At 38.4% G+C, this 15,000-nt stretch overlaps 1 protein-coding gene across 1 annotated transcript in view; it reads left to right on the forward strand.

The window, feature by feature from the left end:
• The window catches only part of LOC133537714 (sodium-driven chloride bicarbonate exchanger-like), a 131,504-nt gene that overhangs the window by 115,322 nt on the left and 1,182 nt on the right, over positions 1–15,000 (forward strand). Inside the window, exons 24-28 of the mRNA XM_061878805.1 lie at positions 1,546–1,707; positions 1,769–2,020; positions 7,393–7,461; positions 7,608–7,781; positions 14,946–15,000. The exon at positions 14,946–15,000 is cut by the window's right edge and continues 65 nt beyond it. Coding sequence (XP_061734789.1) covers positions 1,546–1,707; positions 1,769–2,020; positions 7,393–7,461; positions 7,608–7,781; positions 14,946–15,000 — 712 coding nt within the window. The remainder of the gene's footprint in view (positions 1–1,545; positions 1,708–1,768; positions 2,021–7,392; positions 7,462–7,607; positions 7,782–14,945) is intronic.

Consider the following 15,000-nt stretch of genomic DNA (forward strand, 5'->3'; position numbering starts at 1 on the left):
GCCAACTATTTTAAATGACATTCAGACTTTACTCCAATCAGTAACGGAGCAGCATCTCCTCATCCGGAAACATCAACAACGTCCGAACGGAACTCTAATAACTGAAGTTATTGGGTGAATAATGTCAACTCACTACACCGGTATGTTTTAGCGCTTCCATGGCGAGTTTACGGACGGATATAAGTGAGAACTTTACACTTTTTTATATTAGAAATGGCAACAGCGTAGGATGAATTTCACATAACAAGAAGATAGAGACAAAGAAAAAGCTTATCGACTACGGACTAGAAAAGCGGAATTTTCGGGACTTATGCAGATCCCAAATACAGATCAGCAGGTACCATAAGGTAAACAAAATGTTTGTTTTGCATAATGTCGCGAAACAAAACGCCAGATATTGTCTTACTGTCAGGTTCAAACCCTGATGACATCGATTAAACAAGCTAAGAAGCAAAGAATCAAACAGAGACAGAATTCAATTTGGCTCCGTGAGGAGAAACGTGTACATTTTTACCCTTGCACGGTAAAAGACTCTAGGCCTCCTTCTTTTATTTGGACTTGTCCCTGACCACACGGCAACAGCTGCTTCCACAGGGACGGGGGTCGTAAACAGCAATCGCCTTGGATTACAAAACCTTTCGAAAGAAAAGGTTGCCTCAAAAAAGGGGTCGTAAAAGAGTTAAAAATAAAACGGTGTCCGGATGGGAGTCCGGTCCTGCTTCCCCTTCGCTTTTGTAGTTCTTGGGTCAAGAAAATATCTTTCTGTTGATTACAATAAATGATTTTTTTTGCCATATTTTTATTTTCTTTTTTTACTTTTTGTTATTTTTTTCATTTATTTTTTTTAATACACTGTAGCACTTTGAGGTTGTTTGCTCAATGTAAAGTGTTTTTTACAAATAAAATCTATTATTATTATTATTATTTATCATGAAAGAACCAGAACACCTCCATGTTGCTTCCCACCCTACACAGTGGAGTTTTACCAGCCTTCTTCTTGGTAGGTTCAAAGACATGTTTTTGTCTTCTTGCCGGGAACTCAATGTAACACAAAGTTTTTGTGATAACTTAGAAACAACCATAATAGTACTCCTATGTTGGAGTCGAGTACAACCCGTCGAGTGGTGCGGCTTCGTAGTTTACTAAAGTCGTACTAAAACATGTTAGATTTTTTTTAGCTGTGTGTGTAATGTTCTATGTTTTCAATGGAACATATAAAATGTTGGTGTTGTTTACTCGAGTCATATTGCAGTCTACACATATCTCTTATGTTTGACTGCCATCTACCGATCATCATTTCACCATGTACAACAAATTAAATTGCTTTGAGGTCGGTAAGCACAAGCAGAATATGCCGACCATGTTTTTTGGACTATAAGGCGCACCTTATACCGGTGCGCCTTATAGTCCAAAATACCCGGTCATTCAAAGTCCAGTATCAGATCCTCAGGAGAAGCCAGGACACGGTCGGGTAGGGTAGGTTATGGTCTGGTGGTCTCAAGTCAGCGTTCATGGACTCATCCACGAATCCTGTCCCGATCCCAGCCAACCAGAGATGATCGAGGCTGGCTCATCAACCCCCTGGGCCCCAACCCCTGGTGGACCGTGGTCATAACTCCGTTCCCAGCTCTGCTGTGCACCATCCTGATCTTCATGGACCAGCAGATCACGGCGGTCATCATCAACCGGACGGAGCACAAGCTGAAGGTAAGTGCCGCCCGTCTCAATGTCGCCGGGGTGTGTTCAAGGTCCCAGCGCGCTCCCGCAGAAAGGCTGCGGCTACCACCTGGACCTGTTCGTGGTGGGCGTGATGCTGGGCGTCTGCTCGCTGATGGGCCTGCCCTGGTTCGTGGCGGCCACCGTGCTCTCCATCACGCACGTCAACAGCCTGAAGCTGGAGTCCCGCTGCTCGGCACCCGGGGAGCAGCCCAAGTTCCTGGGCATCAGGGAGCAGCGCTTCACTGGACTCATGATCTTCACCCTCATGGGCTGCTCCGTCTTCATGACCTCTGTGCTCAAGGTCAGACAACTCTTCATACACCTGTACTAGCTTTACATGCACCTGTACTAGCTTTACATGCGCCTGTATTGTCATTACATACACCTGTACTATCTTTACAACATTACATACACCTGTACTATCTTTACATCATTACATACACCTGTACTATCTTTACATCATTACATACACCTGTACTATCGGATGTACTATGTACTACGTACTATGGACTATTGGTATGGCGTGGCACAGTGGAAGAGTGACTGTGCGCAACCCGAGCGACCCTGGTTCAATTCCCACCTAGTACCAACCTCGTCACGTCCGTTGTGTCCTGAGCAAGACACTTCACCCTTGCTCCTGATGGGTGCTGGTTAGCGCCTTGCATGGCAGCTCCCTCCATCAGTGTGTGAATGTGTGTGTGAATGGGTGAATGTGGAGGTAGTGTCAAAGCGCTTTGAGTACCTTGAAGGTAGAAAAGCGCTATACAAGTACAACCCATTTATTTATTTATTTACTATCTTTACATACACCTGTACTATCTTTATATACACTTGTGCTAGCTTTACAACAGTACATACACCTGTACTTTCTTTACAACATTACATACACCTGTACTATCTTTACAACATTACATACACCTGTACTATCGTTATAAAACTACATCACCTGTACTATCGTTACATACACCTGTACTATCTTTACAACATTACATACACCTGTACTATCTTTATAAAACTACATCACCTGTACTATCATTACATACACCTGTACTAGCTTTACATGCACCTGTACTGTCTTTACATACACCTGTACTATCTTTATAACACTACATCACCTGTACTACCTTTACAACATTACATACACCTGTACTATCTTTACAACTTTACACACAGTTGAACTATATTTACAACATTACATACACCTGTATTATCTTTACAACTCTACATCACCTGTACTATAAATTACAACATTACATACACCTGTAATATCTTTACAACTTTACACACAGTTGAACTATATTTACAACATTACATACACCTGTATTATCTTTACAACTCTACATCACTTGTACTATAAATTACAACATTACATACACCTGTACTATCTTTACAACATTAAATCACCTTTACCATCTACACATACACCTGTACTATCCTTTTCAACATTAAATCACCTTTACCATCTATACATACACCTGTACTATCCTTTTCAACATTATATACACCCATACTATCTTTACATACACCTGTACTATCTTTACAACATTGAATACACCTGTACTTTCTTTACAACATTACATCACCTGTACTATCTTTGCATACACCTGTACTATCTCGACATACACCTGTACTATCTTTACAACATTACATTTACCTTTACTATCTTTACATTACATACACCTGTACTATCTTTATAACATTACGTCACCTGTACTTTCTTTACAACATTGCATCACATGTACTATCTTTACACACACCTGTACTATATTTACTACATTACATACACCTGTACCATCTTTACATCACATACACCTGTACTAGTGTTACAACTTTACATACACCTGTACTAGCTTTACATTACATACACCTGTATTAGATTTACAACATTACATACACCTGTACTAGATTTACAACATTACATACACCTGTACTAGCTTTACAACTTTACATACACCTGTACTAACTTTACATTACATACACCTGTATTAGATTTACAACATTACATACACCTGTACTAGATTTACAACATTACATACACCTGTACTAGCTTTACAACTTTACGTACACCTGTACTAACTTTACATTACATACACCTGTACTATATTTACAACATTACATCACCTGTACTATCTTTACAACATTACATACACCTGTACTAGATTTACAACATTACATACACCTGTACTAGATTTACAACATTACATACACCTGTACTAACTTTACATTACATACACCTGTACTATCTTTACAACATTACATACACCTGTTCTATCTTTACAACATAACATACACCTGTACTATAAATTACAACATTACATACACCTGTACTTTATTTACAACATTACATACACTTGTACTATAAATTACATTACATACACCTGTACTATCTTTACAACATTACATACACCTGTACTGACATCACAATTGTATCATGCCACACAGTTCATGAAGGTATTACAATATTGGTATGTCGATGTACATGAAAGTATTTGTACATATGTGTCAAAGTACATGAAAGTATTCTATGTCTGTGTCAAAGTACATGAAAGTATTTGTACATCTGTGTCAAGGTACATGAAAGTATTTGTACATCTGTGTCAAAGTACATGACATTATTTGTACATCTGTGTCAAAGTACATGAAAGTATTTGTACATCTGTGTCAAGGTACATGAAAGTATTTGTACATTTGTGTCAAAGTACATGAAAGTATTTGTACATCTGTGTCAAGGTACATGAAAGTATTTGTACATCTGTGTCAAAGTACATGACATTATTTGTACATCTGTGTCAAAGTACATGAAAGTATTTGTACATCTGTGTCAAGGTACATGAAAGTATTTGTACATTTGTGTCAAAGTACATGAAAGTATTTGTACATCTGTGTCAAGGTACATGAAAGTATTTGTACATCTGTGTCAAAGTACATGAAAGTATTTGTACATTTGTGTCAAAGTACATGAAAGTATTTGTACATTTGTGTCAAAGTACATGAAAGTATTTGTAAATCTGTGTCAAAGTACATGAAAGTATTTGTACATCTGTGTCAAAGTACATGAAAGTATTTGTACATTTGTGTCAAAGTACATGAAAGTATTTGTACATTTGTGTCAAAGTACATGAAAGTATTTGTACATCTCTGTCAAGGTACATGAAAGTATTTGTACATCTGTGTCAAAGTACATGAAAGTATTTGTACATTTGTGTCAAAGTACATGAAAGTATTTGTACATTTGTGTCAAAGTACATGAAAGTATTTGTACATTTGTGTCAAAGTACATGAAAGTATTTGTACATTTGTGTCAAAGTACATGAAAGTATTTGTACATCTGTGTCAAAGTACATGAAAGTATTTGTACATTTGTGTCAAAGTACATGAAAGTATTTGTACATTTGTGTCAAGGTACATGAAAGTATTTGTACATTTGTGTCAAAGTACATGAAAGTATGTGTACATCTGTGTCAAAGTACATGAAAGTATTTGTACATCTGTGTCAAAGTACATGAAAGTATTTGTACATCTGTGTCAAAGTACATGAAAGTATTTGTACATTTGTGTCAAGGTACATGAAAGTATTTGTACATTTGTGTCAAGGTACATGAAAGTATTTGTACATTTGTGTCAAGGTACGTGAAAGTATTTGTACATCTGTGTCAATGTACATGAAAGTATTTGTACATCTCTGTCAAAGTACATGAAAGTATTTGTACATTTGTGTCAAGGTACATGAAAGTATTTGTACATCTGTGTCAAAGTACATGAAAGTATTTGTACATTTGTGTCAAGGTACATGAAAATATTTGTACATCTGTGTCAAAGTACATGAAAGTATTTGTACATCTGTGTCAAAGTACATGAAAGTATTTGTACATCTGTGTCAAAGTACATGAAAGTATTTGTACATTTGTGTCAAAGTACATGAAAGTATTTGTACATTTGTGTCAAGTTACATGAAAGTATTTGTACATTTGTGTCAAGGTACATGAAAGTATTTGTACATTTGTGTCAAGGTACGTGAAAGTATTTGTACATTTGTGTCAATGTACATGAAAGTATTTGTACATCTGTGTCAAAGTACATGAAAGTATTTGTACATTTGTGTCAAGGTACATGAAAGTATTTCTACATCTGTGTCAAAGTACATGAAAGTATTTGTACATCTGTGTCAAAGTACATGAAAGTATTGGTACATTTGTGTCAAAGTACATGAAAGTATTTGTACATCTGTGTCAAAGTACATGAAAGTATTTGTACATTTGTGTCAAAGTACATGAAAGTATTTGTACATTTGTGTCAAGGTACATGAAAGTATTTGTACATCTGTGTCAAAGTACATGAAAGTATTTGTACATCTGTGTCAAAGTACATGAAAGTATTGGTACATTTGTGTCAAAGTACATGAAAGTATTTGTACATCTGTGTCAAAGTACATGAAAGTATTTGTACATTTGTGTCAAAGTACATGAAAGTATTTGTACATTTGTGTCAAGGTACATGAAAGTATTTGTACATTTGTGTCAAGGTACGTGAAAGTATTTGTACATCTGTGTCAATGTACATGAAAGTATTTGTACATCTGTGTCGAAGTACATGAAAGTATTTGTACATTTGTGTCAAAGTACATGAAAGTATTTGTACATTTCTGTCAAGGTACATGAAAATATTTGTACATCTGTGTCAAAGTACATGAAAGTATTTGTACATCTGTGTCAATGTACATGAAAGTATTTGTACATCTGTGTCAAAGTACATGAAAGTATTTGTACATTTGTGTCAAGGTACATGAAAGTATTTGTACATCTGTGTCAAAGTACATGAAAGTATTTGTACATCTGTGTCAAAGTACATGAAAGTATTGGTACATTTGTGTCAAAGTACATTAAAGTATTTGTACATCTGTGTCAAAGTACATGAAAGTATTTGTACATTTGTGTCAAAGTACATGAAATTATTTGTACATTTGTGTCAAGGTACATGAAAGTATTTGTACATTTGTGTCAAGGTACGTGAAAGTATTTGTACATCTGTGTCAATGTACATGAAAGTATTTGTACATCTGTGTCGAAGTACATGAAAGTATTTGTACATTTGTGTCAAAGTACATGAAAGTATTTGTACATTTGTGTCAAGGTACATGAAAATATTTGTACATCTGTGTCAAAGTACATGAAAGTATTTGTACATTTGTGTCAAAGTACATGAAAGTATTTGTACATCTGTGTCAAAGTACATGAAAGTATTTGTACATTTGTGTCAAGGTACATGAAAGTATTTGTACATTTGTGTCAAGGTACATGAAAGTATTTGTACATTTGTGTCAAGGTACGTGAAAGTATTTGTACATCTGTGTCAATGTACATGAAAGTATTTGTACATCTGTGTCAAAGTACATGAAAGTATTTGTACATTTGTGTCAAGGTACATGAAAGTATTTGTACATCTGTGTCAATGTACATGAAAGTATTTGTACATCTGTGTCAAAGTACATGAAAGTATTTGTACATCTGTGTCAAAGTACATGAAAGTATTTGTACATATGTGTCAAAGTACATGAAAGTATTTGTACATTTGTGTCAAGGTACATGAAAGTATTTGTACATCTGTGTCAAAGTACATGAAAGTATTTGTACATTTGTGTCAAAGTACATGAAAGTATTTGTACATGTCTTTCAGTACATCCCCATGCCGGTGTTGTACGGTGTCTTTCTCTACATGGGAGCCTCTTCTCTCCGAGGAATACAGGTACTACACGTGTACTGTAGAGAAGTTCAGCTGAAAAGTGTAGTATTTGCTAAATGTACCTGAAGACAGGTGAGAAAAGGAGAAGGTAGAAGTAGAAGGTGATGAATAATAATAATAATAATATGTTATGTTGTCTTTCTCTGCAGTTCTATGACCGGCTGAGACTGTTCAGCATGCCCGCCAAGCACCAGCCAGACCTGGTCTACCTGCGCCATGTCCCCTTGAGGAAGGTGCACCTGTTCACTCTCATCCAGTTCAGCTGCCTCATGCTTCTCTGGCTCATCAAAACCTCCAAGGCGGCCATCGTCTTCCCCATGATGGTGAGTACACCTTGTTATTATTATTATCTACATAAACATGTAGTGAGTACATCCATCCATCCATCATCTTCCACTTATCCGAGGTCGGGTCGCGGGGGCAGCAGCCTAAGCAGGGAAGCCCAGACTTCCCTCTCCCCAGTCACTTCGTCTAGCTCCTCCATGGGGATCCTGAGACGTTCCCAGGCCAGCATGGAGACATAGTCTTCCCAACGTATCCTGGGTCTTCCCCGTGGCTTCCTACCAGTTGGACGTGCCCTAAACACCTCCCTAGGGAGGGGTTCGGGTGGCATCCTGACCAAGATGCCCGAACCACCTCATTTGGCTCTTCTCGATGTTGAGGAGCAGCGGCTTTATCTGAACTCCTCTCGGATGGCAGAGCTTCTCACCCTATCTCTAAGGGAGAGCCCCGCCACCTGGCGGAGGAAACTCATTTCGGCCGCTTGTACCCGTGATTTTATCCTTTCGGTCATGACCCAAAGCTCATGACCATAGGTGAGGATGGGAACGTAGATCGGCCGGTGAATTGAGAGCTTTGCCTTCCGGCTCAGCTCCTTCTTCACCACAACAGATCGGTACAACGTCCGCCTGTCGATCTCACGATCCACTCTTTCCCCACTCGTGAACAAGATTCCTAGGTACTTGAACCCCTCCACTTGGGGCAGGGTCTCCTCCCCCAACCCGGAGATGGCACTCCACCCTTTTCCAGGCGAGAACCATGGACTCGGACTTGGAGGTGCTGATTCTCATTCCGGTCGCTTCACACTCGGCTGCGAACCGATCCAGTGAGAGCTGAAGATTCCCGGCCAGATGAAGCCATCAGGACCACATCATCTGCAAAAAGCAGAGACCTAATCCTGCGGCCACCAAACCGGAACCCCTCAAAGACCTTGACTGCGCCTAGAAATTCTGTCCATAAAAGTTATGAACAGAATCGGTGACAAAGGACAGCCTTGGTAGAGTCCAACCCTCACTGGAAACGTGTCTGACTTACTGCCAGCAATGCGGACCAAGCTCTGACACTGATCATACAGGGAGTGGACCGCCACAATAAGACAGTCCGGTACCCCATACTCTGAACCCGAGTGGAGTTTTGTTATTGGACTTTTGTGCTCGTCACAGATTGTCCATAACAAACACCATGTTAAAACATAAGGGTGTCCATATGTGCACTTGGCACCAGGACACCCGAGGCCGCAGTTCCAGGATCGACTTTGTAGTTGTGTCATCAGATTTGCGGCATCATGTTTTGGTCACTCGGGTGAAGAGAGGGGCGGAGCTTTCTACCGATCACCACCTGGTGGTGAGTTGGCTGCGGTGGTGGGGGAGGATGCCGGACAGACCTGGCAGGCCCGAACGCATTGTGAGGGTCTGCTGGGAAGGTCTGGCAGAGTCTCCTGTCCTAGAGAGTTTCAATTCCCACCTCCGGAAGAACTTTGAACATGTCACGAGGGAGGTGCTGGACATGTTCCGCACCTCTATTGTCGAGGCGGCTGATTTGAGCTGTGGCCGCAAGGTAGTTGGTGCCTGTCGTGGCGGTAATCCTAGAAGTCGTTGGTGGACACCAGCGATGAGGGATGCCGTCAAACTGAAGAAGGAGTTCTATCGGGTTCTTTTGGCTCATAGGACTCCGGAAGCAGTGGACAGGTACTGACAAGCCAAGCGGTGTGCGGCTTAAGTGGTCGTGGAGGCAAAAACTCGGACATGGGAGAAGTTCGGGGAAGCCATGGAAAATGACTTCCGGACGGCTTCGAAGTGATTCTGGACCACCATCCACCGCCTCAGGAAGGGGAAGCTGTGCATTGTCAACACCGTGTATGGTGCGGATGGTGTTCGGCTGATCTCAACTGCGGATGTTGTGGATAGGTGGAAGGAATACTTCGAAGACCTCCTCAGTCCCACCAACACGTCTTTCTATGAGGAAGCAGTGCCTGGGGAATCTGTGGTGGGCTCTCCTATTTCTGGGGCTGAGGTAGTTAAAAAACTCCTCGGTGGCAAGGCTCCGGGGGTGGATGAGAAACGCCCGGAGTTCTTTAAGGCTCTGGATGCTGTGGGGCCGTCTTGGTTGACAAGACTGTGCAACATCGCATGGACATCGGTGCCCCTGGATTGGCAGACTGGGGTGGTGGTTCCTCTCTTTAAGAAGGGGGACTGGAATGTGTGTTCCAACTATTGTGGGATCACACTCTTCAGCCTTCCCGGTAAGGTTTATTCAGGTGTACTAGAGAGGAGGCTACGCCGGGTAGTCGAACCTCAGATTAAGGAGGAACAGTGTGGTTTTCCTCCTGGTTGTGGAACTGTGGACCGGCTCTATACTCTCGGCAGGGTTCTTGAGGGTGCATGGGAGTTTGCCCAACCAGTCTACATGTGCTTTGTGGACTTGGAGAAGGCATTCAACCATGTCCCTTGGGAAGTCCTGTCGGGAGTCCTCAGAGAGTATGGGGTACCGGACTGTCTGATTGTGGCGGTCCACTCCCCGTATGATCAGTGTCAGAGCTTTGTCCGCATTGCCGGCAGTAAGTTAGACACGTTTCCAGTGAAGGTTGGACTCCGCCAAGGCTGTCCTTTGTCACCGATTCTGTTCATAACTTTTATGGACAGAATTTCTAGGCGCAGTCAAGGCGTTGAGGGGTTCCGGTTTGGTGGCCGCGGGATTAGGTCTCTGCTTTTTGCAGATGATGTGGTCCTGGTGGCTTCACCTGGCCGGGATCTTCAGCTCTTACTGGATCGGTTCGCAGCCAAGTGTGAAGCGACTGGAATGAGAATCAGCACCTCCAAGTCCGAGTCCATGGTTCTTGCCCGGAAAAGGGTGGAATGCCATCTCCGGGTTGGGGAGGAGACCCTGTCCCAAGTGGAGGAGTTCCAGTACCTAGGAGTCTTGTTCACGAGGGAGGCAAGAGTGGATCGTGAGATCTACAAGCGGATCAGTGCGGCGTCTTCAGTAATGCGGACGCTGTATCGATCCGTTGTGGTGAAGAAGGAGCTGAGCCGGAAGGCAAAGCTTTGGGTCATGAGTTTTGGGTCATGACCGAAAGGACAAAATAACAGGTACAAGCCCCCTTTTTCCTTTGAGGATTACGATACATTCTTCATGTAAACGAAAATAAATCAACATCCCAACAGTGATCATCCTGGCAGACGTTGTGCAGTAAGTGATGTTTTACTGTCCCTCATTAAGTCTGTTGTGAGTAATAATCAATGATGTTGTGATGCGTCTGTGAAATTAGTAAGCAGCCTTGTGCTTAAAATGATCAAAATATGTAAATATTACATGTTGTTATGAATGTTACTAGATACTACATATATACTTAAAGCATGATCAAAATATGTAAATATTACATGTTGTTATGAATGTTACTAGATACTACATATATACTTAAAGCATGATCAAAATATGTAAATATTACATGTTATTATGAATGTTACTAGATACTACATATATACTTAAAGCATGATCAAAATATGTAAATATTACATGTTGTTATGAATGTTACTAGATACTACATTTATACTTAAAGCATGATCAAAATATGTATATATTACATGTTATTATGAATGTTACTAGATACTACATATATACTTAAAGCATGATCAAAATATGTAAATATTACATGTTATTATGAATGTTACTAGATACTACATGTATACTTAAAGCATGATCAAAATATGTAAATATTACATGTTATTATGAATGTTACTACATTACATATATACTCACAGCATGATGAAAATATGTAAATATTACATGTTATTATGAATGTTACTACTATGTATATATATATATATATATATATATATATATATAAAACTGTGTTAGATGTAAATATAAACAGAATACAATGATTTGCAAATCCTTTTCAACCCATATTCAGTTGAATATGCTACAAAGACAACATATTTGATGTTCAAACTCATAAACTTTATCTTTTTTTGCAAATAGTAATTAACTTAGAATTTCATGGCTGCAACACGTGCCAAAGTAGTTGGGAAAGGGCATGTTCACCACTGTGTTACATCACCTTTTCTTTTAACAACACTCAATAAACGTTTGGGAACTGAGGAAACTAATTGTTGAAGCTTTGAAAGTGGAATTCTTTCCCGTTTTTGTTTTATGTAGAGCTTCAGTCCTTCAACAGTCCGGGGTCTCCAGTGTCGTATTTTACGCTTCATAAAGCGCCAAACATTTTCCATGGGAGACAGGTCTGGACTGCAGGCGGGCCAGGAAAGTACCCGCACTCTTTTACTACGAAGCCACGCTGTTGTAACACATGGCATGGCATTGTCTTGCTGAAATAAGCAGGGGCGTCCATGATAACGTTGCTTGGATGACAACATATGTTGCTCCAAAACCTGTATGGACCATTCAGCATTAATGGTGCCTTCACAGATGTGTAAGTTACCCATGCCTTGGGCACCAATACACCCCCATACCATCACACATGCTGGCTTTTCAACTTTGCACCTATAACAATCCGGATGGTTATGTTCCTCTTTGTTCCAGAGGAAGCCACGTCCACAGTTTCCAAATATAATTTGAAATGTGGACTCGTCAGACCACAGAACACTTTTCCACTTTGCATCAGTCCATCTTAGATGAGCTCGGGCCCAGAGAAGCCGGCGGTGTGTCTGGGTGTTGTTGATAAATGGTTTTTGCTTTACATAGTAGAGTTTTAACTTGCACTTACAGATGTAGCGACCAACTGTAGTTACTGACAGTGGTTTTATGAAGTGTTCCTGAGCCCTTGTGGTGATATCCTTTACACACTGATGTCGTTTTTTTGATGCAGTACCAACTGAGGGATCAAAGGTTCGTAATATCATCGCTTACGTGCAGTGATTTCTCCAGATTCTTTGAACCTTTTGATGATTTTACGGACCGTAGATGGTAAAATCCCTAAATTCCTTGCAATAGCTCGTTGAGAAATGTTGTTCTAAAACTGTTCCACAATTTGCTTACAAAGTGGTGACCCTCCCCCCATCTTTGTTTGTGAATTACTTAGCATTTCATGGAAGCTGCTTTTATACCCAATCATGGCACCCACCTGTTCCCAATTAGCATGCACACCTGTGGGATGTTCCAAATAAGTGTTTGATGAGCATTCTTTAACTTTATCAGTATTTATTGCAACCTTTCCCAACTTCTTTGTCACGTGATGCTGGCATCAAATTCTAATGTTAATGATTTGTATACTACATATATACTTACAGCATGATCAAAATAAGTAAATATTACATGTTATTAGGAATGTTACTAGATACTACATATATACTTACAGCATGATCAAAATATGTAAATATTACATATTATGAATGTTACTAGATACTACATATATACTTACAGCATGATCAAAATATGTAAACATTACATGTTATTATGAATGTTACTAGATACTACATATATACTTACAGCATGATCAAAATATGTAAATATTACATGTTATTATGAATGTTACTAGATACTACATATATACTTACAGCATGATCAAAATATGTAAATATTACATGTTATTATGAATGTTACTAGATACTACATATATACTTACAGCATGATCAAAATATGTAAATATGACATGTTATTATGAATATTACTACATGACACATACTTACAGTATGATAAAAATATGTAAGTATTACATGTTATTATGTATGTTAATAGATACTACATATTTACTTACAGCATGGTCAAAATATGTAAATATTACATGTTATTATGAATGTTACTAGATACTACATATACTTTCAGCATGGTAAAAATATGTAAATATTACATGTTATTATGAATGTTACTAGATACTACATATATACTTTCAGCATGGTCAAAATATGTAAATATTACATGTTATTATGAATGTTACTAGATACTACATATATACTTACAGCATGGTCAAAATATGTAAATATTACATGTTATTATGAATGTTACTAGATACTACATATATACTGACAGCATGATCAAAATATGTAAATGTTACCTGTTATTATGAATGTTACTACTGCGATGAGGTGGCGACTTGTCCAGGGTGTAATCCGCCTTCCGCCTGATTGGAGCTGAGATAGGCACCAGCGTCCAGCGTGACCCGAAAGGGAATAAGCGGTAAAAAAATGGATGGATGAATGTTAATAGTTACTACATTTACACTTACAGAATCATCAAAAATGTAAATATTACATGTTATTATGAATGTTACTACATGACATTTACACTTACAGTATGATCAAAACATGTAAATGGTACATGTTATTATGAATGTTACTAGATACTACATATATACTTACAGCATGATCAAAATATGTTAATATTACAGTACATGTTATTATGAATGTTCATAGATACTACATATATATACTTAAATCATGATCAAAATATGTACATGTTTCATGTTATTAAGAATGTTAATAGATACTACATATATACTTAAAAACATAATCAAAATATGTTATGAATGTTACTACATGACACATATACTTACAGTATGATCAAAATATGTAAGTATTACATGTTATGCATGTTAATAGATACTACATATATACTTACAGCATGATCCAAATAAGTAAATATGACATTTTATTATGAATGTTACTACATTACGTATATACTTAGAGCACGATCAAAATATGTAAATGTTACATTTTATTATGAATGTTAATAGATACTACATATATACTTACAGCATGATCCAAATATGTAAATACTACATGTTAGTATGAATGTTACTACATGACATATACTTACAGTATGATCAAAATATTTAAATATTACATGTCATTATGATCGTGTGTGATATGATAAAAATATGTACATATAACATGTTATAGATGCTCCTACATTACATGTATACTTACATCATGATCAAAATATTTACATGTTTCATGTTATTCAGAATGTTATTAGATACTACATGTATACTTAAAAACATCATCAAAATATGTAAGTATTACATGTTATTATTCATGTCACTACATGACATATACTTACAGTATGATCAAAATATGTAAGTATTACATGTTATTATGCATGTTAATAGATACTACATATATACTTACAGCATGATCCAAATATGTAAATACTACATGTTAGTATGAATGTTACTACATGACATATACTTACAGTATGATCAAAATATTTAAATATTACATGTCATTATGATCGTGTGTGTGTGTCCTCAGGTGTTAGCGCTGGTCTTCATCAGGAAGCTGCTGGACTTTATCTTCACCAAGCGAG

The sequence above is a fragment of the Nerophis ophidion genome, linkage group LG19, assembly GCF_033978795.1.
Source record: "Nerophis ophidion isolate RoL-2023_Sa linkage group LG19, RoL_Noph_v1.0, whole genome shotgun sequence".
NCBI lineage: Eukaryota > Metazoa > Chordata > Actinopteri > Syngnathiformes > Syngnathidae > Nerophis > Nerophis ophidion.